Below are 25,326 nucleotides of genomic sequence, written 5' to 3' on the forward strand. Positions count from 1 at the left end.
CCAACTCTCATGATACCCGTTTCGCTCTCGACTCTGCCATTGCCTCCCTCAACGCTATCATCCTTGACGAAGGCTGGATATGAAACCCTGCAGGATATACAAGAAGTCTCTCCTGAGGATTTATCAGAAGGTTTGCTCCTCAACCTTCCACCTTTCTACTGTGCTCATGGTACCTGCTAGAGCTTGGTATACCTCTCCCAACATCTCAAGCCCTGATATTTTCACATAGAAATGTCTTTATTTCACTTGGATCTACTCTCCCGATGCAACCAGCCAACTTGTCTAGAAGTGAAACGAAGGCCAGGGTATCTACCTTGTGTGCTCCTCTAGATAGACTTCTATCTGGGGGCGTTTCAAGGAGTTCTGTTCTAGAGATATCTGGTGCTCCCGGAACCCCGAAAGAAATACTGGCGGTAAAAATAGTTGCGTCATTTGTCAAAGCTGGGGAACGCGTTCTATTTCTTGGTTGGTTAGAACGGACTGGGAAGCGCTCGTATGACTCATCAAAACCCAGACCTCCAAAACATGACAAGTGCGGTAGAACTAAGAAGCTCTCTCGAAGGCGGGTGTCTCGTCTATTCTCTTCCTTTTTTTCTGCTTTCTCATGTACAAATAGAGATATCAGATATACCGGCGAATTTCTTGGAGTTAGTTTCCTATATGCCGATGCACACGCTTTCTGAACTCATGAAATTCATGTACAACCTTTCGTCCTATTTACGAGTAAACGCAGACGTAGGCAATTCCTGTTTCGCAGTTACGCAGTATTTTGACGTGACGCATATACATACCCCAGGTGGCTTTGCTCGTTGTCAACTCCATTTCCTTTCCATTTCAGACATCTTCGACGTTGACTCTGCAAGCGAGAACCTCTCTTCTCAACCGTATCAAAGAGACCTTCTCGAAGGCCTGCGCGACCAATAACTTAACGGTAAGAGTATTGTTTGTAGCGCTTCCGGTAAAAAGCCCTGATCACCTGTTCAAAGATCGTCGCCACTTCCCAGTTGGCTACGAAGTTACTGAAGTCAGATGGAACTGCGGGAAACTTTGACACAGGAGCAAGGGGCATCATGGTTCCACAACTAGGTATAGCCAGATCATGTGTTTTGATTCAGAAGTCCAAAACCTCTTTTTCTAGGAGCGTATTTACCTCCTGGAAGGTCTTACCGCGTCATATTATCACGCAAGACACGAATGTCAGGGTAAGGTCCTCCTCCTTGGCGGGCACCTGATCTTAGACATCCCCAAGTAGGACTCTGCGACTGTTGTATTCGCCCACGACTGTGCACCAGGACAACGGGCACCATGTGCTCGAAGAACCATATGCAATGGTAAAAAATTTCCAAACCGACTTTATGTAACCCCAGCCACTCAATAATGCAGGGTGGCGATTCAATTTCATCTGATGACAATATGTGGCGGTGAACTGACAGTGGGCTTGCCCTGACACGCCGGCCGACAAAACTTTGTTTTGCCGTTAGATTTAGATTTCGTCAATGTAAACTGGACAATATCTTCTAAGGGGTTCTGTCCGGAGTACCAATCCCCTGTATCTATCCATGTATAGGAGCCACCGGTCGCCGGCGCCCACAGTTAAAAAGATGAAGGCCTTGCTTGAACTTACACCATCCTGTTCGACCACTCAACTTTTTACAAGCCTACTCCATTTCCCGACGTGTCGATATGCCCTCTATCAAAGTGAAATCGAACTCCGGCAGCCTAACTTACAACTACACCATTTCGACACCAACATCACCCAATGCTAAATCTATTGACCCGACATTGCCTACCGTTTTATTTCTCCACCCTGTCTACATTGGCATAGACATCTTTCAAAGTGCGTATGCTAATGCTTCAGCTCCAACGTGTTATAATTCTCTTGTAGTGCAGTTTGGGGATCGCACTCTTCGGAAGTTTAACCTCGTTGCAATGGATCTACGGGGGCACGGGGAAACCGGTGGTAGCGCTCCGAAGCATTATGGGCAGGATGACGCGGCAGCAGACATTGTGAAATTCATGGTAAGTCAACACTATCATCTGGTACGTCTTATTGAACTAGTCCCAGGAAGCACTACGGCTACCACCGTGCCACATTTTCGCACTTTCGATGGGAACCATTATCGCGCTTCAAGTCGCCATTTCCTATCCGGAGAAAGTTCTTTCTTTGTTCCTCGTATCTGCTTTGGGCCTTGAAGAGGTACAGGAAATTTTACATCTACTTCCGACGCCCTAATGATGACCTTTGGCATAGCCTGCAGATGTCGCTCAGGGCAGACAAGAAATTGCTGATTGTTGGAGCGAAGGTTTCAAAGGTTCAACGGTCGATGAAGCGGCGCTCTACGACGCAATATATGGCGCTCTTCAACTCGGTTTCAACAGCGAACAGTCCTCCATGGTCAGAGCGTCAGTTCATTCACATTTTTTAATCAATCACCCCTAACACGCTGGTTGTTTTTTTTTTCAAAGTTTGGTTAAGCGTACATTACCGCAAGCCATGACCAATTGGGGCGCAAAGAGACTAGACGTCTACAGCACACTCACCGTCAATTTCTTCACGGAACGAAAGGCTCATTTTCTGGAAAACCTGTCAAAAATTGTTGCCCCGGTTAAATTGGTACTGTACCGCAGATATCGCGTACCCCTTGGAGCTTTCAGAGGAATTTCTGAAGAACCTTCAAGATGCTAGGGTAAACGCTTCTCTTGATAAAATCGAAGGTGCCTGTCATTTTGGTTGCGTTACGCATTCGGAACAGTCAGTAGCGCCTATCTCCTCTTCTAAATGATCGTCTGATTTCTTGTACAGAGTCAATCCCCTTTTTGTTGATTTCGTTTTGGAATACACGACGGGCCAGATACCTCCGACGCCATCATCTGTGATTTCACCCTTTGAGGCGGGTTTGATTAAAGCTGGGTGGACAAACGATGACTCAGATGATGAATAAAAAATAATAGTGGTGTATAGCTTCAACTTTACCTCCTTTCATTGGGAATTTGTTGAGAACTTTATATGTACTATATGTACTATTAGAAATGCAATGTAGAATATAGAACTCGTCAAACGTGAACTTCAACTTTTTCCACATTAGCTTGGACTCTGGAAAAGTCCTCTGATTGGAAAAAACGTACGTGTACTTGAAAATAATGTATAGGCAGCAGTTGCATCCCGTAAGCAAGCCAGCAAGGAACCGTCAACCTTACGAAATCTTTACGTGATGTAATTTTAAATAGTGTTTCTCCACTCGCCATCAGAACTCTCCGGTGTTTGGATCTTTCCTTCCTCCGAGCCTGGGTGAGCGCTCAAGATATCGATATGTGGCTGTAATCTGGATCTGTTGAATCGATTTCGCGGAACTCGACTTAGAACCCATCATCCGGCGTATATAAGAACCTGCCGCGAAGGTAGAATTACCAAACTTAACATAAACCTTAGCAAACTTGAGTGTTGCTTCCGATCTAAAGGATTAGTCTCGTAAACCAGACTCAACGATCCATATGAAGAAAAGTCGTTCAATGGATGTAGAGTCTGGAATTAGATCGGGGGGCGGAAGGGGAGGGGGGGGGGGCGAGCGCTACTTGATAAATGTGATGGCCGAACCGGCATGGCAGGCGCGCGCCATAACCGTGTCCCAAAATAGACGGCGACTGACTCCTCTCTTTATCTCTTGAATGCCTTAAAGCACCTAATTCTCCTTGTTTCACAATAATTTATCATATATGCCCTTCGAGCGCTATTCTACATCTACCACATTCCCTAATACCCTCCCTAACCCTTCTGTCAATTCCCCTGAATGGCTCGAACAAATTCTTAAGGAGATGTGTCATGTTCCTTCACTTCGAGAATTCCAGCTCAAGCATGCAATCCAACTCAATGATGGCATGGTCCTGTTTCTTGTTGTAGCCACTGGGTAAGGGAAAACACTCGTGATGTATTCCCCAGCGGTTGCATCGCAGGCCCGAGCAGAGGCTGGTATAGCGATCTCAATCGTGCGTGACCGGACTAGCGTCGCGAGATACATCCGGACGACTTTCAGTGTTGCCAAGGGGGTCTTGATGCTGCTCACATTCATGGTCAACTACGGGTGATAATCTATGTATGAACGTGTCATCTACGGCTTGAAAGTCCATAATATCGACCTAGGTCATAAAAGTGTGTCCTGGGGAGCAGCCCGAGCGTGTAGAGCAATGGAGGGACGACGCGACGTCGTGGTGAGAGTGAATTCCAAGTTTGGACACACGCGCCCACAGTGCCGGATTCCGGCCATCACTATTTTTAAGTTCCGGGCATCCCCCCCCCCCTCTCCGCCCCTCGATCAAATCCTAGACTACTAAAGGATAAACGTAGCTTCCTCAAACTTCCTTTAGATTTTCTTATCGATTTTGGCAGTTATTCATATAAACGATTTACTAGGTTGCGGTGACTGTTTTTGCCAATTCCATGTTGTAACTCGTTGAAAAGGGACGCCAGTCATCTCCGGAGATTTGGTCTCAGGACTACAAATACTGGGGAGACTACCTTCCACGACAAGGCGTCAGGTTCTTTTCGGTACACATGGGAAGCAGCAATACACCCCGGAGCCCTGTCACCCTGGCGGCACAGGTGGTGGCGACGGAGGTTCGTTAGTCGCTACTTTGTATGCGATTGTTCTCGATGTCAAATTGCTCTTCATCTCAAATTTGCGGCACGGCTGTAGAGAAAAATCACCGTCTTCTACATACTTTGGGTGGCACACCGTGACAGATGGGCCGCGCCACCAAAGAAACGGACAGCCACCCTAGAACTCTAACTCTGGAATGTACGAATATCATCTCTATCTAGGGTAAGGAGTTTGTCGGCGAATAAATAAAACCAACCTCCTCCTTTTCACCATCTGACCGGCTTCTCCACAAGAAGCCGGCGTATCCAGTTTCTCGAGAAATGCGTTCCTCGCACTCCGAAAACAAAGACTGCACTGGGCGAGATCTGGATCGTCGAACAAGTTCGCTCGGTTGCCGGTCCTCTCAGTCCCCAACGCACGGCGTAGACTACGACATATACAATCCAAGACTTCCGCGTCTGATTACTACTACTGAAAACAATATAATACAACATACAATTTGCGTAAGATTCGTGTCACGTCATGAAGAAGGAAATAGGATAATGCATCACCAAAATTTACCAAACACGCTTCCCCTAGGACCAAGTATCATGCCAACCCCTTCCTGGATGGCAACACTGACCGGTCGCATTGGTGCAGAATCAAACACGTGTGGGCATGGTTGCAACAGCGGAGGAGAACCTAACCGAGGATTCTCCAATTCACGTTCGTATATGGAGGGCTGACGCGGAGACATAGCAAGTGCCTCATATTGGGGCTCGTCGAAGCATTTCCGAGCTGCGCGAAGCCGGTGTAATACCTAAGGCGCCCTGTCAGATTTTAATTCGCGCTATAGTATGGATGGCTCCTACCTGCTCATAGAATTCGATCTCCCCATCCAGGTGGTCCTTGGTAAGTGTAGAAAAGTCTTCATTCTTTTGTGTGTGGAAGGTTTCCATTTCCGCCATAGTAGTGTTCAGCACAGTTTCGCAGCGCGCAGCCATATCTTCGTCGGCCTGAGTATGATATCATTAAATTTGTAGAACCTAACTTCAGTCGACATGACACATACATGAATTTCCTTCGTGCATTCTCGATACCGCGTTAGTGTAGATTTGTGTGTGCTGACCACACCCTGAATATAAAACGTCAAGAATAGAAGAACCACATAAAAAGGCAACGAGTACTTCATATATCGACGATGGGTGCGAAACGGCTTTGAGTGACTCGTGTGTGGCTAGCTGTCTCCTGCGTGCCTAGTAACCGTGCCACATAAATCAAACGCGGTAAGATCTCACTAAATACTCACATGATCATCATAAAGATCTCCAATGTTTTGAAGAGCCTCGGATGTTTTCTGCATGGCTTTAGTAAGCTTAAGGCAATCTGTAGACAGTGAACAAAGTAGTGCTGGCGACACCGTATGAAACCTTACTATTGCACCCTTCGCGCCAGCACCACGCGCCATCCTCGTTCATGAGGCCTGCATCTTTCGTATTATAGTGATTGTCCTCTTCGACGGTGCCTGTAGTAGGCGCTGAAGCGAGAGGCTTAGAAGTTATCAGCGATAGTAAAGAATATGACAGCAATCGTTCCGCTTTCGACATTTCTAGCAGCTATGCAATTAGCAACAGTAAGGGAGGAAATTTAAAATCTGACAGACCAATCCGAGCTTCACGAACACGACCAAATATATTCCTAAGGCCTTGTACGCCTTTCCCAACAGCTCGCGTGTGAGTTTCAAATCGGCTAACAGCTTCTTCCGCGTCCTCAAGGTCGAGATTAAATGCGGGGTGATATACATGAGCGTAGAATGATGAACCTGCGGGAGGCATCGACAGATGTTGAGGTATTAGCCGTTTCCATTCCTGTCACTCGATGAGCATATAGCAAATAATCTGCAAAAGATTTCGCACAATGTCACTTTCGCATCCCAAAAAGAAGGTTACTACCTCCGCATACCTTGCCACGGGATGGCGAACCACGCGTCCGATATATCTCTCAAGGTCCCCGCGACGCGCCTCCACAAATTCCTCACTGAACCTGCCGGCATATTGCTTTTCTGGAAGCGGTGGTAGCGCGATTCCAGGAAGACGCCTCGCCAGAGCCGTATGAAGAATAACAAACTGTGAATACCTTCTTTGCACAGTTATCCGTGTCGGTGACCCTGGCGGCGTATCAGAATCTCTTTGAGGATGAAACAGGGAGGTCACGTTATACACTGTGAATGCCCCGGAAAGCGAGGAGGTGCGTTTAGACGGGGAGTGGACGAGGACACGAAACGGTGGAAGTTTCTCCTTCCATGTATACCCAGCATCGACAAAGTGTCGATCAACGTCTCCTTGTTCTACCCTGCTCAGTCGATTTCCTGGCTCTTCTGAATCGTCGTTCCCTTCTTCTGAATCGATGCTGGTCAGCCTATTATGGGATGAAGCCTCCGTGACAACGGCATCTGCTGCTGTACCCTTGAGAACCCACTCCTCTGCCCCGCTAGTTACAAAACTAGAAAATCTGTTGAGGCTCTTGCCTCCCAGAAGACTCTGACGGAAGCTTGGGAAGACCCAGTCTCCGGTATGTTGGGGAATAATAGGCTGATCATTGTCTTGTGAGGTTCTGGGTGATTTTCGAGGAGTAATGGTGCTTGATGAAGCTTCCCTACGGTGGGACTGAGAGATGTCAAGGTCGGGAGCTGAAGTGAACTCTGATGTAAACTACGATGACAAGGTGAATGTTTGCTCGGAAAACGAGGCCACGATGTTCGCACCGTATAATACGACCGGGGCAAGAGGCCCATCTCCCCCGATGCGTCCTTCACTAAACTCCACCCATCTGCCAGATCTTCTTTGACGACTGCAAGCTCATCGCCAGCGTCAACCGAGAGTTCTCTGAACTCAGCCTTTCCTTCAAAGTCATACAGCGCCCGTGCTGGACGGTGACTCTCTTCACCATCTAGTTCATCGTCAGAAGGAGGAGCAGATCCCAATTCAAGATGCTCGGTCCACGCAGTTGACGTGTTGACACCAGTGTCGAACTCGGATTGTGGACGGGAGAGAAAAGAACTCGTCACAGGAGACTTGGATACTCTTGGTAGTGTTGCCATACAGGTTGTCTACACGTTCAGCTAGATCGTTCGGTCGTGTTGATTGCTGGAATGACCCTGTGAAATAAATATTGACGCTTTACAACCAGGTAGCGCGAGAATATGGAGAGGTGAGCAATAATGGTGGTGTAGGTATATGAAGTGCCCGTCGGATTTGCGGCGATACCCTATTCGGGAAAGACAGGGGCTCATCATCCCTCCATATGAAGTATTCGGCTGGAATTTTCACCAATGGCTGCCAATTAATGAGGCACCATATCATACATAGATAGACAAACAGAGTGGTATAACAAATCGAAGCTGGGTAAAAAGTGCTGATGAAGTGAATGCAAAGAGACACATGGGTGGTCCGTACTGGAATTATGGATAGAATGCGAATGAAAATGCTTATATGCTGTGAACTGGTGCCAATGCAAATTAAAGTTGAACGTACAGGTCGTAACCATGCGTGAATCAAATAATATTAACGATGAGTATTTCATCGACGCTCCCGATCCAGCCTGGTGAGCTCAAGAAGTAGCTCTGTCCGTTTGTACCAGCTCGTCTCCCAAGGAAGTCTATGCGCAAATGATGTTGGTACAGCGGTTGGGGTTATATATGTCTTGCGACGACGGCCGGCTTTCTTGGTCTTCACTGGGGTAACCTTCGTGGAGGGTCCTTCATTTAGATCCACCTCAACGTACTCGCCATCCTCGCCATCGCTTTCCACGAGGGTGACTTCTGAATCGTCACCACTGCTGCTCCCGCTGATCGACATAGTCAAGTCGTCCCCTAGTTCTTCCGGCTCCTCCTCTTCTTCGGCGGCTCGCATAGAACGAGCCTTAACCTCGCCAGCCATATGCATATCAAACATCCAGAGTGCCTTTGACATTGTCCACATAGGCATTGCTACAAAGTATCGGTCCATATGCACGCAGAAAGGGTCACGCAGAGTAGATATATCACCTCGACGAGGGTGAATGGACATAGGTGGCAGTGGGACCGCTTGAGGAACAGACTCATGAATCTGTGACACTCCGTCATAGGCTGCATCGATCCACTCTTCTTCGCGCAATGCCCAGAACCATTTGAGATGGTGAAGGCCATGTCGGGAGTAGCCATGTTGCTCATAGTCATGTCGGTTAGGTAAGGGAGTAGGGCAGCGCGCGGGAAAGGGCGATAATGGCGAGGGGAGACATGAGAATTTTCTACGGGAGGTGGTGGGGGGTAGCAGCAGTGGAGTGGGAAAGGCTAGCTCGGGGGGCTCGTTGCACTCGAGAAGACGATCCAGCTCAGTGTCTGAGTCTGATTCAGAATCAGAGTCGCTATCTTCTGACGACGAAAGGCCGGAATCATCGGCGACTAGATCATCGAGGGATGATGAAGATTTCGACCGAGGAATGGGCCCGGGAGTGGATGATACGTTCATTTTCTTGAGTGCAGCGTACGTCCACTTCAGGCTGTCGAACTGCTGACGCGCAATATCGGTCTCTAGCGCAGGTGCATCCTCAGATTCAAGGACTGCAAACTCTTCACTAGAGTTGCCGAAGAAGCCAAGGCGACTCGTGGGTCGTGATGGGATGTCTTGGCATTCGTCCGCGATGTCAGACTCGAACTCAGAATTTGAGCTGTCAAAGTATGAATGATAAGCCGCCTCTGAGAGTGGGCTCGGCTGGAATCTCGAAGGCATTATAAGGGCGTTAGGTTGATATTAAGTTGAAGTAAAATTGCTCGTTGAGAGACGTCACGATAAGCGGAGATGTTTAGTTCGTTTATACTAAAGACCGAGGTCAGAACGCGCTCAAGACTGAAAGTACTTCAGGTAAAAGGACGAACCAGGTAATACTTTTCTCGTGTTCCTCTGACACACTACAAAAACAGGCTCGTGTCCTGCAGAAAGCCGCCTAAGTCAAAACCAGTTAAAGGGGAAGACTGTAACACCATGGGCGAGACGACACACCTATTTCCTGAAAACGGGCTCGTCGTCGGTCTCAACGTTGGAGACGCAGGTGCCAGACGACGGTGTGTCACTTGGGAGAGATGAGACACCAGGCACCGAAGGACTCGGAGACAAAAGTAGGCAACACGTGATTGATGTACCGGGAGACGCTGTATATGGTAATTGCCGACTGATTGGCGTCCGTTGCTGCCGTACGACTCTCTACAGCCTGGCGGCAAGGGAAAATCTCACGCCTACAAGCCCAATTCTACAAGCAAGTTATTGTTCTGTTAACAGTGGAAGACTAGCCAATAACTGCACGTGTAACGCTGTCCATTCCATCCCTGCATCCTCGGCTACATTTCGATGCCAGCCCCTTGCGGATCGTATCTTCTCATGTTAGGTCCAGAAAAGTCGCACATATCTCCATAACAGGGAAAGCTCATTAGCTTTGATCCTCCGTGATTGTGGGTGTCTGCGGGCGTCAACGAAAAGATCCGGCCGCTACCACTAAGTACACTAGATTCAGGGAAAATGAGAACGGACTTGGCCACCAGTTACTTTCGGAAGAGGAGCATGATAAGCGCTCTTCGATATAATGTCAAGGAAAGTAATTGCAATGGGAATACTTGCGCTCGTTATTTTGTGGTCTCCACTTTCCTCATGGTGTTAGACGCCTTTCTATATTACGAGTGCCGCGTCCAAAATTCACTCCGAATCTTAGGTGATTCAAATGAGCTAGTCCATAGCGGTAGTTGTGGCTCAGTGCATCTGATCATGAACTACTCCTCAATATGATTTGAAGCTGTCAGCGCGTCGAAACATGTTACATGATCTGATTGATTGTGTGCCTTCTCTTATCAGCGGAGATTAGTGTAAGTTTCAGTGTTAAGTATCCTGGGCGGTGTCAAGTTTAAACCTAATGGATGCCTGCCACCCATAGCGATTACTATGGTCATATACCAGCAGCGGAGTCGATGCACGGCGCTGCGTCGAGCGTCGATTTTTTGGAGAATTCGTGTTCAGTGGGGCTTATATATCACACTTTCCATCCAAAAGAGTCCTTCAGTTCGTCAGGAATCAACGCAAATACACACAAAATCTTTCCGCATGAAAACTATCGTGGTGTGTTACATACTCTAGCTCAACGCTGATGCACGGACAATCCCCCTGTGTCAGGGCTATTCAGAAGAAGAAACGCATCAGCATCCTGTGTGCGGTACAGGAAGTCGGGTTTCGGTGCCGTCGTCAACGCCTTAGGGATTGGACCATCGGCAAACTCTGTGGCTACTTCCACTACCTGGGACAAGAGGGATTCTTTGTTAAAAGGAATGAACCCGGGGGACTTGAAGGGAAGAAGTTCTATGGCGTACTTTTGAAGGTCAAAGACCGTATCAGAAGCTGAAAGAGATAATAACTCGACGGTTGTTACATACCTCGATACTGAACAACTCGTAATCCGAAGCAGCAGGTAGCTGTTTGTGTATATGGAGCTCGCCCTCGAATATTCGCCTGAGAGGGTCGTCAGGAGAATCAGGCGACCACCAGATGACCTTTGATACATCGATGACGGCTGTTTCTGTGCAGTCCTGTAGGCGTTTCTTTACTCCAATTCTTGGTTCTAAATACGTGATGCGACGCCGCAAGATTAAGTTAATTGCCTTTGGGAGGTCGAGAGCGCGGAAAATTCGGATATCGGTACTATGCATACGCAAATAACACGGAGTAACAGATCCTCGGGTATATACGAGCTGGGTGCGGGGTCAAATTTTACTTGAAGGCGACCAACTAATCTTACCGGGAGGGGTAATGAAAGCTATGAATAGTTATGATGAATCGTACTGAAATTTTGAGCAAGTCTACTTACTGTGCAATGCAGCGTTCCACTGCTCCCATCCAAAAGTTTACCGGTGGAGATCACTGGTGGGAGAGTATGCCACCCAGCAGGATCAGAGTCTGGTCCTGCCAGCGGAAGACTGTTTTCATACGCCATCTGGCGTAATAGAGACATTGGTTCAGGAGTGACCCTAGGGGTGTACAGGACAGGAATTTGTAACCTACGAAGTTCTATGTATTAGCAATAAACCAGTAATATGGATCGAAATGACTACTCACTTGCTATTCGTTTGCAATTTGCCTCTATTAACCCGAAAAATCAGTTGATATCGGACGCTGCCATTACAATTGGCTTCTCGGAACGAATCAGGGAGACGTATGAGAGTCGCAGTGGATGCATTTCCGACCTGGTGAGACAAACCCGTCGGAAATGGAAGATCAAAAGGCCAAGAATAGTCCCCCGAGAGTTTTCCAGAGAACTTGGTACTTGAACTAAACGGCGAACCTCCCGGATCACCCCAGTCTTTGGACCAGATGGTGATGAGTTCATCGAGAAAGGTATATGCAGCGATATCATTACAGTATTCGCCTGTAATAATTTGGCCTCTGATCTAAGGAACTGGCAAGTCAATGGACACGCACAACGAGAAAAGGTAAGATTATTTACCGCAAGAGTGATGTCTTTGAGTTGAGTAGGTTCTGTGAGATGGAGAGCAAACATCCCCGAAACGTGATTACCAGCAAAGTAATGCGGGGCATCTGTGTGTGATCGCGCGTTGCTTTTCAACCTCACAATGGCCCATGGCTTTCCTTTACTGGTAGGCATATAGAATTGATGGACCGTATCACGATGATGTTCAAATCCAGATCGGGAAGGCGTCTCTGGTTCATGGAACACAGTCGAGTATGTTGGTAACTCGGTAGTCTGAGTCGAAAAAGGGCTCGTAATAGAATATGTTGGTAAAAAGGTCGAAACAGTCGCAATAGAAGAGTCGCTCAAGCGGCGCGAGTCACTGTATGTATAGCCAGTACTGACTGTGCTGTCGATCGATGTCCAAGTACTGGAGCTGGGCGCAGAATCGGTCTCCGTAGCTTCCGTTGGTTGGTAAGTGTACTGTATTTCAAGGGTTAGTTTCAATATACCATTCTCCAGACAAAAGGACAACGTACCTTCACATCGCTTCTCGGTATCACATATTCATCAAGCACTGAAAGAGTTGAGTTCGAAGATGAGAAAACAGAGAAATCCAGTCAACACCACAAGGAATATACTGACTTTGTACTATAGTGTGCTCTCCCTGCAGGCGAGAACCACGCAGGAACGGTGAGTTGTTCCGGAGCGATAACGGGTCCCGCACGGTTCATTTCCACGACAGCCAGCCCAGGTAAACATGTTACGGCCGCAGAAATTCCACCGGGAATCGGAAGTAATTCGGTCACGCGTTCCTCAGCTCTTAATATCGGCAGGGGATTTAATATCATCGGCAGTATCACGAACTGCACATAGACTGACGCTGCTTGGGGCTCGAAAGAGGCCAGATGGAAACCAATAAAACTGCCAGGCGGATACCGAAGCGCCCGAGATCTCTTCAGAACACCGTTTGTTTCCTATATTTCATGTAACTTTCGTTTACTCTCCCATTTGCATTCACTATCCTCGGCACTTGCAGAAGAAAACACAAGGTCACAGAAGAGAGCGGCTATTTTATGTTTCGCGTTACTACCCTCACCCGGACAGTTGACATGGTCGCCTGTCAAAATATTGAAACCTGAGGGGCGATCTGTGGGTGGAGATGCAGAGGCTCGACATCAACAGGAGCCTAACTTTGCATTCAAGTTCAATATTAACAGGGCCTTAGAGGCTCACAGATCTGTGTGACCCTTAAATTACATGCAAGAACAAGGTGTGATTGCCTACCACGTTTTGCAATGGACTGTGGCGGTCGCTGACAAACCAGGCGAACATGCCAGAGGTACCCTGGTACTAGCAAGTTAATAGTATGACTGAATGAAGAGAAATGGAGAATGAAAAGATGGAAAACAAGCTGGGTCGTACGGATTCGGCGAGTTGATTCAAGGTATGTAGATGCGTCCATCTCAAAGTCTCGTTGGATAGCATCTATACGCCTGGGCCTGACGGAGAGGCTTGGAGACATGTGCGAGGCACAACTATCGACCAAGCTTGATAGGCTGCAAAGGCGGAGCTGCTTAGATATAGGCACCACATCAGCACTGAGAGAGGCGGAGGACAGAACAGGTGAACTTCACTGTTGAGGACCATATAAGGTTTGGGTGAGTAAATCGGCGTGTTGGAGATTTGGAACAAGGCAGCTGGTTCCTGGATGGCGCTGTGAATGCAGAGTCGGCTGCGTATTGCTCAAAGTCCGTCAGGCAGAGAAAATGCTGCGAAGACTTTGTCGTAGATACGGAATGTAGTAATATAATAGCCGATGGGTCGTCCGAACGCTGTGTTCGAAGGATTATTTTTGAAACGGTATCTCTGGAGTGATGGTAGACCGTGAAGAACGTCTTCGTTGTAAGTATAGAGAAGATTCAAGACCTAGGCATATTAGAATCACATACTTCTATTACTACCTTTTCCCCTCTGAACCATCCCTCTTCGACAATACAGCATCAGTTTTCGAGTATTGCGTAGCAGTAGGGTCAACCATCTACACACAATTTCCAAATGAGTAAAATGAATACCGCAGTAGGGGTCAAGCAAACCTCATATTTTGCAATCAGCTCGTCTACTTGACGCAAACCCACATCTGGATCTAGGTCATCGAGGGCCTGTTGCAAAGCGTCGATATCGGCTTCAATGTCACCAACGCTTTCTTGTAATTTCTGCGACAGCTTCATGAACTCCCGTTCCCACTCTTCTGGATCCTCTGGTGGCTCGATGCCATTGTCGCGCATCATCTGGTCCATGCCTTCCTTCATTTGTAGGATCTCGGTTTCCTCCCCTCCCTGACTGAGCGCCTCCTGCACGTCTGCGGCGACAAGACCACCTGCTTCCTGTTCTTCGGTGGTCGCCGAAGGGATCGAAGGAAGGTATCCTAATTTGTAGAGATCCTGTCGGACGGTATCGTCACGTTCTATGATTCTTTCGAACAAAGAAGCCCCCTCCTTTGACTCCGGTAGGGGACTTTTCCCTCCGACTTCATCAAACTTGGAAATTTGTGTATCCTCCATGTCGAAAATGTAAAGTTGCTCTCCTCCGCCCACCTTGAGAACTAGACTCCCGTCCTCGTCGCTGAACATCACACCCTCCACCGGCGAGCCTTTGATGCCTTGTCTGATGCGGACCATCTCAATTTGAGGAAGCATCATGAAGTAGGGACTAGGTGAGAACAGAGTCGGGATCAGACCATATTTCTCCCAATTGGTGTTCCAACCGTCAGGCGGGTTCGTATGAGAAGGCCAGTTGGCTTTGGCGTACTCAAAGGCTTTGCGTGCCTCTTCATCAGTGACAGAGTAGAGAGGGTAGGTTTCCTCATCGCTGTTTTCTTCATCCTCATCCTCATTCGCATTCTCGTTTTCTGCATTTTCTTGACTGTAACGTCCCCCCAGCGCTTTGCTTTGTGAGACTGTCTGAGAAAATTGTCGCGGAGTCCCAGCTGCGTAGGGAGAATGATATCTTGATAGATGTATTTTAGGCAAGCATGCGGGTGTTGTGCTTAGAAGCCGAGGTCGAGCTATCCGTGCTAGTAGGCGCGTACGAGAACGAAACATGGTGTGAAGGACGGAGGAAAAAGTTTTCGGGCTTACCGGTCCGGTCCTATCTCTCTGTATTAAATTGCGCGATCACATGACCCTACTCACTCGACGGACAGACACATTGGACGCTGCATGTAGTAATAGCAGAAGTATCCGCAACCGCCAAAAAATTGGAAAGACGATCCATTTTTTCCAAAATTTCCCAGTCATATGCTCAGCACTCAAAAAGTACCACAACTTGTACCATGTATCTTAATCATTCGCATTTATATCTAAGTGCGTTTCTACATCCGTAAAAATTTATTGACAATCCGGGAAACCGAGCGATCCCCAGCCAGTCCAAGAAGGATGACATTTTCGGAAGTGGTAAGTCTTGTCTATTGCCTCGAGCTCCCCAATGTCTTCATCAGAAAGACCAATGATCTTCTTGTTTGCTAAACAAGTAGTGAGTATCCAGAGTGAAAATGTATCTGAACCAAAGTTACCTTCAATTCTAGCGTTAGACACGGACTTGGTGAGAACTAGTTTCAACAACATTAGTATCTTGAAGTCATAAAGTTGGCATAGGCACGAACCTGATACATTTGGCTTGTTCGCCCACAGCGACAGCAGGATGGTTACAGGAGATACACTGTACTTTCCCGCAATTTTCTTGACAATGTCACTTTCCAATAGCGAGTACTCCTCCGAACCCAACGGGGAGTAGGCCGTAATAGCAATTCCTTTGCTTGCGCAAAACTCAATAACATCAGGTTGCGTACAGGATCTGTAATCGCAGGTCATTTCGGCCGAGATCGTCCGTATGGAAATGCATATACGGGTGTAGTTCAATCTGGTTGATTGCAGGAATAATGGTGGCTATTGCCAGAAGCTGCTCCATGAACTCGACAGAAACGTTCGAGACACCTGCGATTAAATCGGACATCGTAAGTTGCTCAGTAGAGGAAGCAACAAACCCCACCAATAGCCTTCACTTTCTCGGGATATTTCTTGTAGATTTCCTCCATTTTCTTCCATGTATCAAGCCAATTAATCTGTTTATACATCAGATGATAAATGTGATCGTCAAACCTTGATACGTACAGATTTATCAGGAGTCTTGCCGTCGAACATTGGGGCAGGCCAGTGCATGAGCCCTATACTCCATCAACAATGTTTCATTCTTGATATCGGAGTGCTCACATAGATCAAGATAATCCGTTCCAAGCTGCTCAAGCGAATATTTCAGCGCAGCCTCAGGATCTTTCTGATCAGGATTATCGAGTTTCGTAGTCAAGAAAAAAGAAGCGCGGGCGACACCAGACGCCTTAATGCCCTTTCCGACTTCAGCTTCGTTACCATACGCTGTTGCAGTATCGATATGCTTATAGCCATTCTTGAGCGCGAATTCTACGGCCCCCTCCACTTCTCCCGGTTGCGACTTCCATGTCCCTGATAAGCAGTGATGATGTCAGATCGAGAATGGGGAAAGCTTGATGGACGCACCAAGACCGAGGGTAGGCATTTCAGCGCCGGTATTCAGCTTGATGGATGTTGAGGCTGGCATCGTCGGTTGTGATGATGAGAGGAGAAATCAGGTAGAGGACTGAAGACTCGGATATGTCCTTTCCGGGGTCATCCAGACGGGCCGGCGGCCCGATACGTGTAGATACGCGTCATTGCAACGTCATTCCTGTGGTCTTCCTCGTGCTTCAGTTCTTACCTCAACCTCACTAACGCTCCTCATCCTTCTGCGACTGCTCTTGTTCAACCTATCTTCTAGTAATACTGTTAACGATAAGGACTCCGTCCCCTCTATCTGTTGCTTGCTCCATACAACGTCAGATAGATGGTTATATCTGTGGGATTTCAACCGTTCTCTCCCGATTACGAAAATGGGGCACCTCTTTCGGGAGTGGCGCTAACTGTTCTGATTATGCCACCACTATCTTGTCAGGTCAATCTACCGGAATTTCCGTTTTGAAACTTTGGCTTCACGCCGCGACTTGCAAGGCTTCTCAGGAAGCGACATCTCAATGTTGGTCTTTTCCTCCCTCACTTTCTGGCCTTGAACTGACATATAGTCACCATAAGACCGTCTCGGAGGAGCGTGTGATCTGCCCGTAAATGGATATTATAATGAAGCTCTCACCTTCATTCGGATAGAACCATATAAAGAAGGCAGAAACGCCATAGGGACTATGCGGAGGCGGCAATCCGTCAACGTGCTACCCCACAAGGCCCTGAAATAACCATGCAGCTGGGCTGGACTAGCGTATAGCTGGGGGAGGCGATTTTCTGCTAGCGCATTCGGCATGAAGGTATTATGCGAAAAATTTCAGCGCCTCATCTCTCTCCGTTGGCTAACACTTCTATTATTCCATAGGTTCCAGTAATGGGAACGCCACATATTCACCTACAGTCATCTAACGTTGGTTCTCACACTGAAAACTTATTAAGAATGCTAGAATACTCGTCTGTTAACTAGAAGCCTAAATCAGCGGCTATCAAGCACAAGACACAAGAAAGACCAACCTATCAGGTTCGTCCGGCTCTGCATCATTGTAGGGAGGAAAGATACGGTGAAGGAAGTAGCCAAAACCCGTGGTGTGGTTCTTGATCAATGATTTCGGAAGAGATCCCTTGAGTTTCTTACTGGGTAAAACTTCCTGCATCGTCTCCCATCACGCATCCCACCGGTTAGCGGGCGACATTTGGAGCCAATTCGCAATATCGGCTCGTAGTGCGTTCTGCACTGCGGCCACTCTGTCTTCGTCTTCCTCTGCCACGGGCAGTTTTCCATCCCTTAGCTGGGCTATAAAGCAGAAACGAGTTTTTTCAAGAGGCGGGAGAACCTGCCACCACCTATATCGCTCGTCGATTTTCCGAGGATCAAAGGGGAAGATGGCCTGACAAAGTTCGAAGCCTCGAAGCCTGGAAGAAGATAAAGGATTTTCATTGCAAAACAGACGAGGGAGCGACTTACTCGTCGGGCGGGATCCGTAGGGTGTCTATAGTAAGGCTCATGTTTAGTAATGGAGGGTCCTGGTGGAACGGATGAGCGTCTCTTTATAGTTGCGCCACGAACTTATATTATGGCTCTAGTGGTTCCGGTACGTGTCGTCGGAAGTCACACAAACTTACATAAATGAACGGAATAAGAGGTAGGAATGAAAATGGTATACCAAGACAAAGAACAGGTCCGAATTGGTCTTCTGCCACAAGTCTACAGAAAGAGCAAAAGTTTGATTTTGTCCGAGCTAGTACGTTTCGGGCTTAAGTCTTGTCTGTATTAATTAGGCATTACAGTTGTGTCGTCAAAAAAGGCCGATTTAATTTGGCCGTATCAATCGGAGTCGCTTTCTTTAAGTCGCCTGATAATAGAGTTTGTAGTATAATATTACAAAGGCTCACTCATGTAGTGTTGTTGGTATCGATTAGGGGTTAAATCACTTCGTTGTGGCTTATCATCAACCGAAGAGCCGCTGGTTCGATTCCAGCTACCGACAGTTTATTATACGGCCCTCTTGTTTTTTCTTGCGTTTAGCCAAATTCCTAATGCACGGCGTTGCACGCATGTTACATGTATGACAATAAATATCATTGATATGCCAGACCTCCAAAGCTATACTTGAACAATGAAGTGATTTAGCAATTTCGCTTATCAGTGTTTTGTTACCTGTAAAGGTCTGACATTTTTCAGAGGTACCTGAACAATCATTTCTGCCGCCATTTGCCACTCCTGTCTTTCTCATGATGGTTCGTAGCATTGCATGTCGTCCCGTATTCAATATCCCTGACATCCACGCCGAAATGGATTATGGAGATGTAGATCTTTCGAGCGTGCGAATGGCGTTGCACGGTCAGTTGCCTGAGTCTTTTCTCTATCGAGGTAAGAATGTCATCTCCCTGGCTACAACATGTAGTGTCAAATACACTTTCATTCGCGCGATTCACAACATCCTTTCCTTCCCCTCTTCGTCCGCGAATCGTTCGCTCGCTTGACTGAGCTCACGTTAATGAAAAGAGGCAGTTCACATATGATCCCGGATCATACGAAATGAAGAAGCACTCACTTTTACGTGGCGAAGCATCGTGAGACCAGCATGTTGAAGACAGACTCGCTTCTTCTGTGCTGCGTTAATCGCAGACGAGGCGGATATATCGCGTGTGCCATGTAGAGCCTAGGTCTCATTTGACTTTTGGGTATAAAAACCTCCCGTCCAAGCCCTGGGCTCCAGCTTCCAACATCCTCGAAGGCAATGGACTCCTCAGCATCCCCTGGCACTGATAACGTGTCTAGCAGCCAAATAGGAGGCGGTGCTGTGCACGTTGGAAGCGGAAGCCATGCTGGTATGTTTCGCAATGGTATTCCCCAGAGCTCACCTCTAACGTCGTCTTTAGGCAACGGCATTACCACCGCCGCCACTCGGAGTGCATCCAAGCCCTCTAGTGAGCAGATTTTACCTTTGTCCTTTAATTTCCAGAAGAACTCTTACCGACAACTTTTGCCTTGCAGGTTTTTTCACCAAATTCTCTGACCGAGTGAAGATATTCTTCAAACGTATGTCAGGCGGGTCCAAGTCCTCGAAAGGGACCGCAGTTGCCCCTCCTCAGTCCAAGGGAGTAGGCGAGGAAGGCCCCGTCGCGAAGGCAGAAACTGGAGATAAGGAGACGATAGAATAAACAACTCAGGTTCTGTGTTTCCGAGCTTCGTTTCATCTTGTTTGTTTCATAGATGTCTGTCTTTCACTCTTGATAGTAAACTGACTGCATGGGATCTATATAGTTCTTTTACGCGTGTTGAGCCAGAGTAGAAGAGAAACAGATGCCATTGTTCCATTCTTATAGATGAGAAGCTGCCGCTAGAAGCGTAATAGCAATACTGTGAATTCTGCGAGTTCCGGCTTCGCCTCGTGTCCTTGACGGGGCAGTCATTGGCACCGTTTACGCCGTAAATCTTGTGCTGAGCTAGATCAATGAACACCTGGACGGAGGTTAGGAAGACTGGAAGGTTGATTGATGATGGATAACACACGAAAGCGATTCTTCAAAGAGCCAGTGGTAGTGAACAAAGGCAAGGTAGCGGCTCCGAATCCCTGGTTGATTTCTTGCTCGGTCATGCCATATAAAGTTTTGTGGATCGCCGGGCCTCGAATTGTGAGATCTGCCGGCAAACAGCACGTTCGCTTATCCACGGACTTTTGGTGCATCAATACAACTTCCGTTGCTTGGAGAAAACTCTGTACACCCTGCACCTGTTTCACGTATGTCCAGCTGCTCTGCATTCGCCGTTCTCTGACGATCCTTCAAGTTCCTTGAGTCCCCTACTCGAATCTGTTTGAAGACGAGTCTGATCAAGGCTATGTGACATGCCAGGGACGGACCGATACTTGCTGTTCAGTCAAATAGGATCCCCAGCCGCTCTGACTGAAGAGGCGTCTTCGGTTGTCACCCCTTAATGATCGCAAAACAGCCAAAGCCACGAGTTTGACATCGCATTGGATTTTGGACGTCAAGTCTTCCGAAGATACCATTTTATTCAGGATTCTGACACACGCTATGGTGTTTGACAAGGCTGTTATTCATCCGCGAAAGGGGAGTACTAGGGGAGATAGACTGTATCGGTCGAACTCGGACGGAACTTTATCGTCAAAGCAGTGTCTCCCTAGTACGTCCTTATTCTTTAGACAAATATCCTATACAACATAATTGACGTCAGTTAGTTCATTAATGAACTATGTACGCGGTTCAGCACTTACACCGATAGTAGGGTTTTCAAAATTAGAGAGCAGGGCACCCCGTAGCAGATTCTGTGGAATATATAAGCGTTCCGTTTGAGACGTCGAGAGTAACGACAACAACCCACCAACGCAACAACGGCTCGAACCCAGAAGTCTTCAGCTACCATGATGTCGCCATTCAAATATGTCAAGCGCATGCTACGCTCTTACTGCCGCCGTCGCAAATCGACCACGATTACCAGGTGCACCCTCTCGTTTCGTTGCCTGCTACTGTTCTTCTGAGCCGTCTTCGCAGGGATGAACCGGCCGGACCCTCTAAAGACACAGAGTCAATTACGTCCAACGAATCATTGTAAGACCTCCACTTGCTGTTCTACGAGTTGTTGACTTGAGCTCTGCCACAGTGTCGCCAGAGGCCGGGCGAACGTTAATTCTGGTGCCTCTGCTGGGACATCGGGCGGCCCGCAAACTACCGGAGGATCCAGCAGCTCGCAGACGATCGCAGGCAGTGCTCCCAGTAAACCATAGAATGAAAATTTGAGTCGCACAAGTATCCCCGTATTCAAGCCAAAGTCCACGTTTTTGTAATTTATGTATGTCATCTCTCTGGAAGATGTCTGGTACCGCGCGGTATCTGAGAACAGACACATGTCCCACTGACGATCACATAAGGATAGTCCAGGACCAGGCATTTGCGGAAAGACCGTTGAGACCCTAGAAGTCCGCATTGGAGTCGAGATCAACCGCTAGTCAGGCTACAGAAAGTGCGCCTTACTTCCTTGCTAGAACCAAGATCTGGTAAAGACTGCGACGGGAGCGCGGCGGTGGAGTAATAAATATTTAAACCCCATACCAGTCTTCCATTATATCTCTTGACTCAGCATAGCAGCATGTAATTCCTGGAATGTAACAAGGTCGATGGGAAAGCTTACATTGACGGATAAGCTTGAACATCATTACTGTGAATATGCTCCAATGTTGATCGTTTTTTGTGATCGATAATACGGCGGTGCACCATAAAACCTAGGAGTGCCTGTAAGCTATTCACGACCTACGCCCGGTGTCCCCCAGTGCACCGTGCCGTGTAATACTGCCTACCTACCTACCTACGACGGTGGAAGGTAATTAGATTCGACCCGAATATCGAACAGGCCAGGATCGCAGTAAAGACATTTTGAAACGAGAATACAAGAAGCGTTCAAGCTTGGTGTACTCGCGGAATTGGTCAGATATGACATGGATACACGTCCATGCGTTGAGGGACCTTTTGGAGTCTCCGAGCCTTTGTGTCGATATCGGTACTAAGAAGCCCTACGGTTCATTTAGAGTCACGTCGAATGAAGCGTTGTAAGACCATACATTTCCACGAGATGTTGACTTGAGCTCTGCCAGAGTGTCGCCCGAGGCCGCCCGATTGTTAATTGTGCCTCTGCTGGGACATCAGACGGCTCACAACTAACCGAGGGTAGTGCTCCCGTCAAATCATACGATAAAAAGGAACCCTGAGTCATAACTAGTAGACCTATGTTTCAATCAGAGTCTGTACCCATTGTAGCTTATTGACGTGCTGTATACCATCTCAGCGATCCACGGGTATCTGATGGCTGATATCAGAGGCAATGCTGACGAAATTCTGTGATGCTGTGAGGTTTGTATTAGAGCCAAGATCGGCGACAGAAAGCGCGCCTTACTTGCTACAACCCAAGATCTGGTGAGCGGGCGTGACCTCTGCGGGGATATCAGACGGCTCGCAAGCGACCGTGGACAGTGCTTTCATGAAACTTTGATCATGCAAGTATACCCGCGTTCAGATTGAGCTTTGTAGCTTATACGTTCTGTATACCATCTCGGCGATCCATGGGGTATCTGTTTTTAGCGATATAAGGATGGTCCAGAACAAAAACGTAGGATATGCTGATATCTAACGCAGGGTTAGCGAAATTCTGTACGTTATGAGGTCTGTATTAGAGTCAAGATTAGCTACCTATCAAACCTTAGAGAGTGTAAACTCGAACCAGTCTCACTGCTGGTCAATCAAAACTGAAGTGGGAACTGGCTCGACTACAGAAAGCGTTTTCCTTGCTTATCTGCTTGCTACGACCAGGATCTCGCGAAGGCTGCGACGGGAGCGTCGCCAGTAATGACCGCAGGATGTAACCGATCATCTTCCATGATTACTTTTGAGCTTGAGGTATAGCATTGCCTGGATGTAATAAGGAGCGACATAGACGCGTTGAAGGATCTGCTAGAGTCGTAAAGAGCCATAAAGTTCTTTCAGAGTGTCCATGATCGTAGTAGAAGCAAGAGACGCGCGAAGGCCTTATTTGGTATCTGCTAATTTCAGACAGCGACCATCTTCATGATTCATCGCCTTCCTCATATGAGTCTGACAGCTTAACAGCTTGACTCTCTACGCCCATGACTCGCAGTCCGAATGGCAGCCCACGAAAGAAACACAAGCCATCCGAGGCTACAATTCACGACGATTCGGAATACCAGCCTACGAAAAGACTGTCACCAAGGCACCAAAAACCGTCCTTGGGTGCGATGATGGAATTACCAGAGGACGTTTTCCTCGAGGTGTGTGGCTAGCTAGAGTTCCCTGGCAACAGAACTCTGACTTTTCTAAGATATGCTGCTTCTTGGAACCGCGAGACCTTTTACATCTCGCTCGCTTGAACAAGGCATTTCGAGTGGTACTCATGAGCAAGTCATCCCGAGGTGCCTGGAAGTCAGCGCGTACCAACGTACCAGGACTCCCCGATCCCTTCCCCGGCATGTCAGAGCCTGCATGGGCCCGTCTCGCTTTCATACCCGAGTGCACTGTACGACCATGAGCCCCTCCTTTCTCGCTCGTTCACTCACTTCTAGGAACTAGTTTTGCTCTAATACAGTCCGCATACCAGACTTTCTCCTTCGGTCCCGGATCTGCTCTACTTGTCTGGACACAAAGTGCGTGTTGTTCCTCTCGCTTCCTCAGGCAATTAGTCCTGACTTGGCTTGACGAAAGGGTAATTGGAAGGAAAGAACTGCATCCCCCGCTGCATCGCTTGCTCCCCGACCAGCCTCCGGTATTTGACCTCCTTCCGTCGGTACGAACGAATTTTCGGGGTAACAAATCGATGGGTCGTTATTGTCTGAAGACTGAATGGGATGACATCAAGAGGCAAATATCAAGTCTGACTACAGACCAAGGAAAGGAGGAATTCATGGAAGATAAATTAGCACGATTAACGGGACTAAACAAAGTAAGTGCCTCTGCTACCTTTGTATTTGAATCTCACTCACGATATTCCAAGCACGCCGCACTCTGCGACATCTGGTACAAGCAATACCTCCGTCTCCGAGAGAAAGAAGCTCAGAAATCCCGATCTGAACGAGTCGAAGCGTCAGTAATCTCTCGCTTCCCCCCCCCCCCCCCCGCAATGCACTAACACCTATACACAGGATCCACGCAAAATTGAGAGAACTAGGATATCTAAAGCTTTATATGTGTGACATATCCAAACACCCGTACGTAGACAGAATGTCTCCACTCACCGATCGAGGTATGGGGTTTTACTGGACTGCATCGTAGAATATCTGCTTACCAGACTGTAGGATGGGCCAGGATTCGGGACGATATGGTATCTTTCGCTGAACTGGTCATGAAGACCAGAGAGAAAGCGGAGCGAGAACGTCTAGAGAGAAATAGAGAAGCCGTTCGCCGATTACATGGCTAGAAAAGGGCGGCTTATAGCGGTTCCTTTCGAGGAATCGGAAGTCATGCAAACGGAAATTTCTCGAACTGACACTCCTTGCAAGTTTACTTATGGCCGCCGGGGTGGATCAGATTTGGGGTAGATGAAGCAAGACTGTTGTGTAGAGCCATATAGAAAAGGACGAGAAGCCTAGATCGGAAATAGAGAAAGATTCACGTCTTCGCTACCTCCACACCCAAACAACCCTCCCCAAGTTTGATTTGGCGCCTTTTTACAATCTGAATGCGTGTTATTGTCATAGGCACCGTCAAAATACTCGCACCCATTCAACGTGCCAGGAATCCTGCTCGGCTATCTCGTCGTAAACGGTCGCGCCCTCCACCTTTCCTGAACCGCCCAACTGCAGCCCTTTGATTCTCAGCTGCGGTCTCCCTAGAGTGGTATCAGCGTTGCAATCACCTCCCTCACGGCAAATTTTCACCCGCGGTCCTTGTGGTATCTTTTACTTGTGATTCGGAGGAAGTTGGGAACCTTCACAGTCCGACTCGTGTATGATGGGCACGAGCGAGCAGGAATACAAGAACGCTGTGGGAAGGACGTGTAGAAGAAATACAATGTTCAATCAAAGACTGTGCGTATAGAGCCCGGGTCTTTGTCGGAAGGGATGCGATGCCGATACCAGAGCTCAAAGACTTGGACGATCACCACGTTGGAACTATGATTAAAAAACCCGGGCGTGCTGTTCATTCCGCCA

General features: G+C 47.8%; 7 protein-coding genes and 1 non-coding gene across 8 annotated transcripts; 4 read left to right on the plus strand and 4 right to left on the minus strand.

Annotated features, from left to right (window-relative positions):
* Positions 1 to 9: 9 nt before the first annotated feature.
* EV420DRAFT_1269817 (P-loop containing nucleoside triphosphate hydrolase protein) lies at positions 10 to 1,361 on the plus strand (the record flags this gene model as incomplete). The annotated part of the gene is made up of 7 exons (XM_060467526.1): positions 10 to 130; positions 181 to 465; positions 563 to 735; positions 797 to 931; positions 987 to 1,101; positions 1,142 to 1,202; positions 1,253 to 1,361. The coding sequence occupies 7 exons, from the start codon at positions 10 to 12 to the stop codon at positions 1,359 to 1,361; spliced, it is 999 nt and encodes a 332-aa protein (XP_060331090.1).
* A 322-nt stretch (positions 1,362 to 1,683) lies between these two features.
* EV420DRAFT_1679052 (alpha/beta-hydrolase) lies at positions 1,684 to 3,063 on the plus strand (the record flags this gene model as incomplete). Its single annotated transcript, XM_060479191.1, has 7 exons — positions 1,684 to 1,837; positions 1,886 to 2,019; positions 2,066 to 2,197; positions 2,252 to 2,403; positions 2,467 to 2,605; positions 2,649 to 2,752; positions 2,804 to 3,063. The coding sequence occupies 7 exons, from the start codon at positions 1,684 to 1,686 to the stop codon at positions 2,940 to 2,942; spliced, it is 954 nt and encodes a 317-aa protein (XP_060331091.1). The 3' UTR covers positions 2,943 to 3,063.
* Positions 3,064 to 4,868: 1,805 nt separating this feature from the next.
* EV420DRAFT_1540791 (uncharacterized protein) lies at positions 4,869 to 7,820 on the minus strand. The gene is made up of 9 exons (XM_060473096.1): positions 7,339 to 7,820; positions 6,491 to 7,285; positions 6,238 to 6,442; positions 6,010 to 6,183; positions 5,884 to 5,960; positions 5,762 to 5,830; positions 5,647 to 5,709; positions 5,447 to 5,590; positions 4,869 to 5,394 (listed from the first exon to the last, which is right to left on the minus strand). The coding sequence occupies exons 1-9, from the start codon at positions 7,672 to 7,674 to the stop codon at positions 5,143 to 5,145; spliced, it is 2,115 nt and encodes a 704-aa protein (XP_060331092.1). The 5' UTR covers positions 7,675 to 7,820; the 3' UTR covers positions 4,869 to 5,142.
* A 51-nt stretch (positions 7,821 to 7,871) lies between these two features.
* Positions 7,872 to 9,513, minus strand: EV420DRAFT_334914 (uncharacterized protein). Its single transcript, XM_060481747.1, has 2 exons — positions 9,490 to 9,513; positions 7,872 to 9,430 (listed from the first exon to the last, which is right to left on the minus strand). Exon 2 carries the CDS (start codon positions 9,341 to 9,343, stop codon positions 8,153 to 8,155), a length of 1,191 nt encoding a protein of 396 aa, XP_060331093.1. The 5' UTR covers positions 9,344 to 9,430; positions 9,490 to 9,513; the 3' UTR covers positions 7,872 to 8,152.
* Positions 9,514 to 10,467: 954 nt separating this feature from the next.
* EV420DRAFT_1540795 (uncharacterized protein) lies at positions 10,468 to 12,843 on the minus strand. The gene is made up of 8 exons (XM_060473097.1): positions 12,705 to 12,843; positions 12,599 to 12,636; positions 12,096 to 12,542; positions 11,708 to 12,039; positions 11,460 to 11,649; positions 11,391 to 11,408; positions 11,029 to 11,343; positions 10,468 to 10,964 (listed from the first exon to the last, which is right to left on the minus strand). Coding segments are annotated over exons 1-8 (1,569 nt in total). The 5' UTR covers positions 12,706 to 12,843; the 3' UTR covers positions 10,468 to 10,736.
* Positions 12,844 to 15,350: 2,507 nt separating this feature from the next.
* Positions 15,351 to 16,727, minus strand: EV420DRAFT_1540800 (NADP-dependent oxidoreductase domain-containing protein). The gene is made up of 8 exons (XM_060473098.1): positions 16,634 to 16,727; positions 16,331 to 16,579; positions 16,232 to 16,284; positions 16,110 to 16,182; positions 15,967 to 16,054; positions 15,724 to 15,914; positions 15,634 to 15,669; positions 15,351 to 15,582 (listed from the first exon to the last, which is right to left on the minus strand). The coding sequence occupies exons 1-8, from the start codon at positions 16,692 to 16,694 to the stop codon at positions 15,449 to 15,451; spliced, it is 885 nt and encodes a 294-aa protein (XP_060331095.1). The 5' UTR covers positions 16,695 to 16,727; the 3' UTR covers positions 15,351 to 15,448.
* A 1,826-nt stretch (positions 16,728 to 18,553) lies between these two features.
* EV420DRAFT_t143 lies at positions 18,554 to 18,636 on the plus strand. Its single transcript has one exon. It is a non-coding gene; the product is annotated as a tRNA-His (tRNA).
* Positions 18,637 to 23,214: 4,578 nt separating this feature from the next.
* On the plus strand, positions 23,215 to 24,943 carry EV420DRAFT_335501 (uncharacterized protein). Its single transcript, XM_060481748.1, has 7 exons — positions 23,215 to 23,451; positions 23,502 to 23,696; positions 23,750 to 23,823; positions 23,882 to 24,119; positions 24,171 to 24,259; positions 24,319 to 24,419; positions 24,472 to 24,943. The coding sequence occupies exons 1-7, from the start codon at positions 23,290 to 23,292 to the stop codon at positions 24,591 to 24,593; spliced, it is 981 nt and encodes a 326-aa protein (XP_060331096.1). The 5' UTR covers positions 23,215 to 23,289; the 3' UTR covers positions 24,594 to 24,943.
* Positions 24,944 to 25,326: the final 383 nt, after the last annotated feature.

This window comes from Desarmillaria tabescens (assembly GCF_030435595.1).
Source record: "Desarmillaria tabescens strain CCBAS 213 chromosome Unknown EV420scaffold_16, whole genome shotgun sequence".
In the NCBI taxonomy this organism is placed as follows: domain Eukaryota; kingdom Fungi; phylum Basidiomycota; class Agaricomycetes; order Agaricales; family Physalacriaceae; genus Desarmillaria; species Desarmillaria tabescens.

Bases quoted from the DNA above. Each gene is read 5' to 3' on its own strand.
- EV420DRAFT_1540791 (XM_060473096.1), bottom strand. From the start codon at position 7,674: ATGGCAACACTACCAAGAGTATCCAAGTCTCCTGTGACGAGTTCTTTT. The intron at 7,286-7,338 runs GTGCGAACATCG...TTGTCATCGTAG, and splicing joins TGCCCCGGTCGTATTATACG to TTTACATCAGAGTTCACTTC. The intron at 5,831-5,883 runs GTGAGTATTTAG...CACGGTTACTAG, and splicing joins GAGATCTTTATGATGATCAT to GCACGCAGGAGACAGCTAGC.
- EV420DRAFT_334914 (XM_060481747.1), bottom strand. From the start codon at position 9,343: ATGCCTTCGAGATTCCAGCCGAGCCCACTCTCAGAGGCGGCTTATCAT.
- EV420DRAFT_1540795 (XM_060473097.1), bottom strand. The intron at 12,543-12,598 runs GTACGTTGTCCT...CTTGAAATACAG, and splicing joins TACCGAGAAGCGATGTGAAG to TACACTTACCAACCAACGGA. The intron at 12,040-12,095 runs GTAAATAATCTT...CCAGTTCCTTAG, and splicing joins TCAAAGACATCACTCTTGCG to ATCAGAGGCCAAATTATTAC.
- EV420DRAFT_1540800 (XM_060473098.1), bottom strand. From the start codon at position 16,694: ATGCCAGCCTCAACATCCATCAAGCTGAATACCGGCGCTGAAATGCCT. The intron at 16,183-16,231 runs GTACGTATCAAG...ATGTATAAACAG, and splicing joins GCAAGACTCCTGATAAATCT to ATTAATTGGCTTGATACATG. The intron at 15,583-15,633 runs GTAACTTTGGTT...CTACTTGTTTAG, and splicing joins GTCTAACGCTAGAATTGAAG to CAAACAAGAAGATCATTGGT.
- EV420DRAFT_335501 (XM_060481748.1), top strand. From the start codon at position 23,290: ATGACTCGCAGTCCGAATGGCAGCCCACGAAAGAAACACAAGCCATCC. The intron at 23,697-23,749 runs GTACGACCATGA...TCTAGGAACTAG, and splicing joins CTTTCATACCCGAGTGCACT to TTTTGCTCTAATACAGTCCG. The intron at 23,824-23,881 runs GTGCGTGTTGTT...GCTTGACGAAAG, and splicing joins TCTACTTGTCTGGACACAAA to GGTAATTGGAAGGAAAGAAC.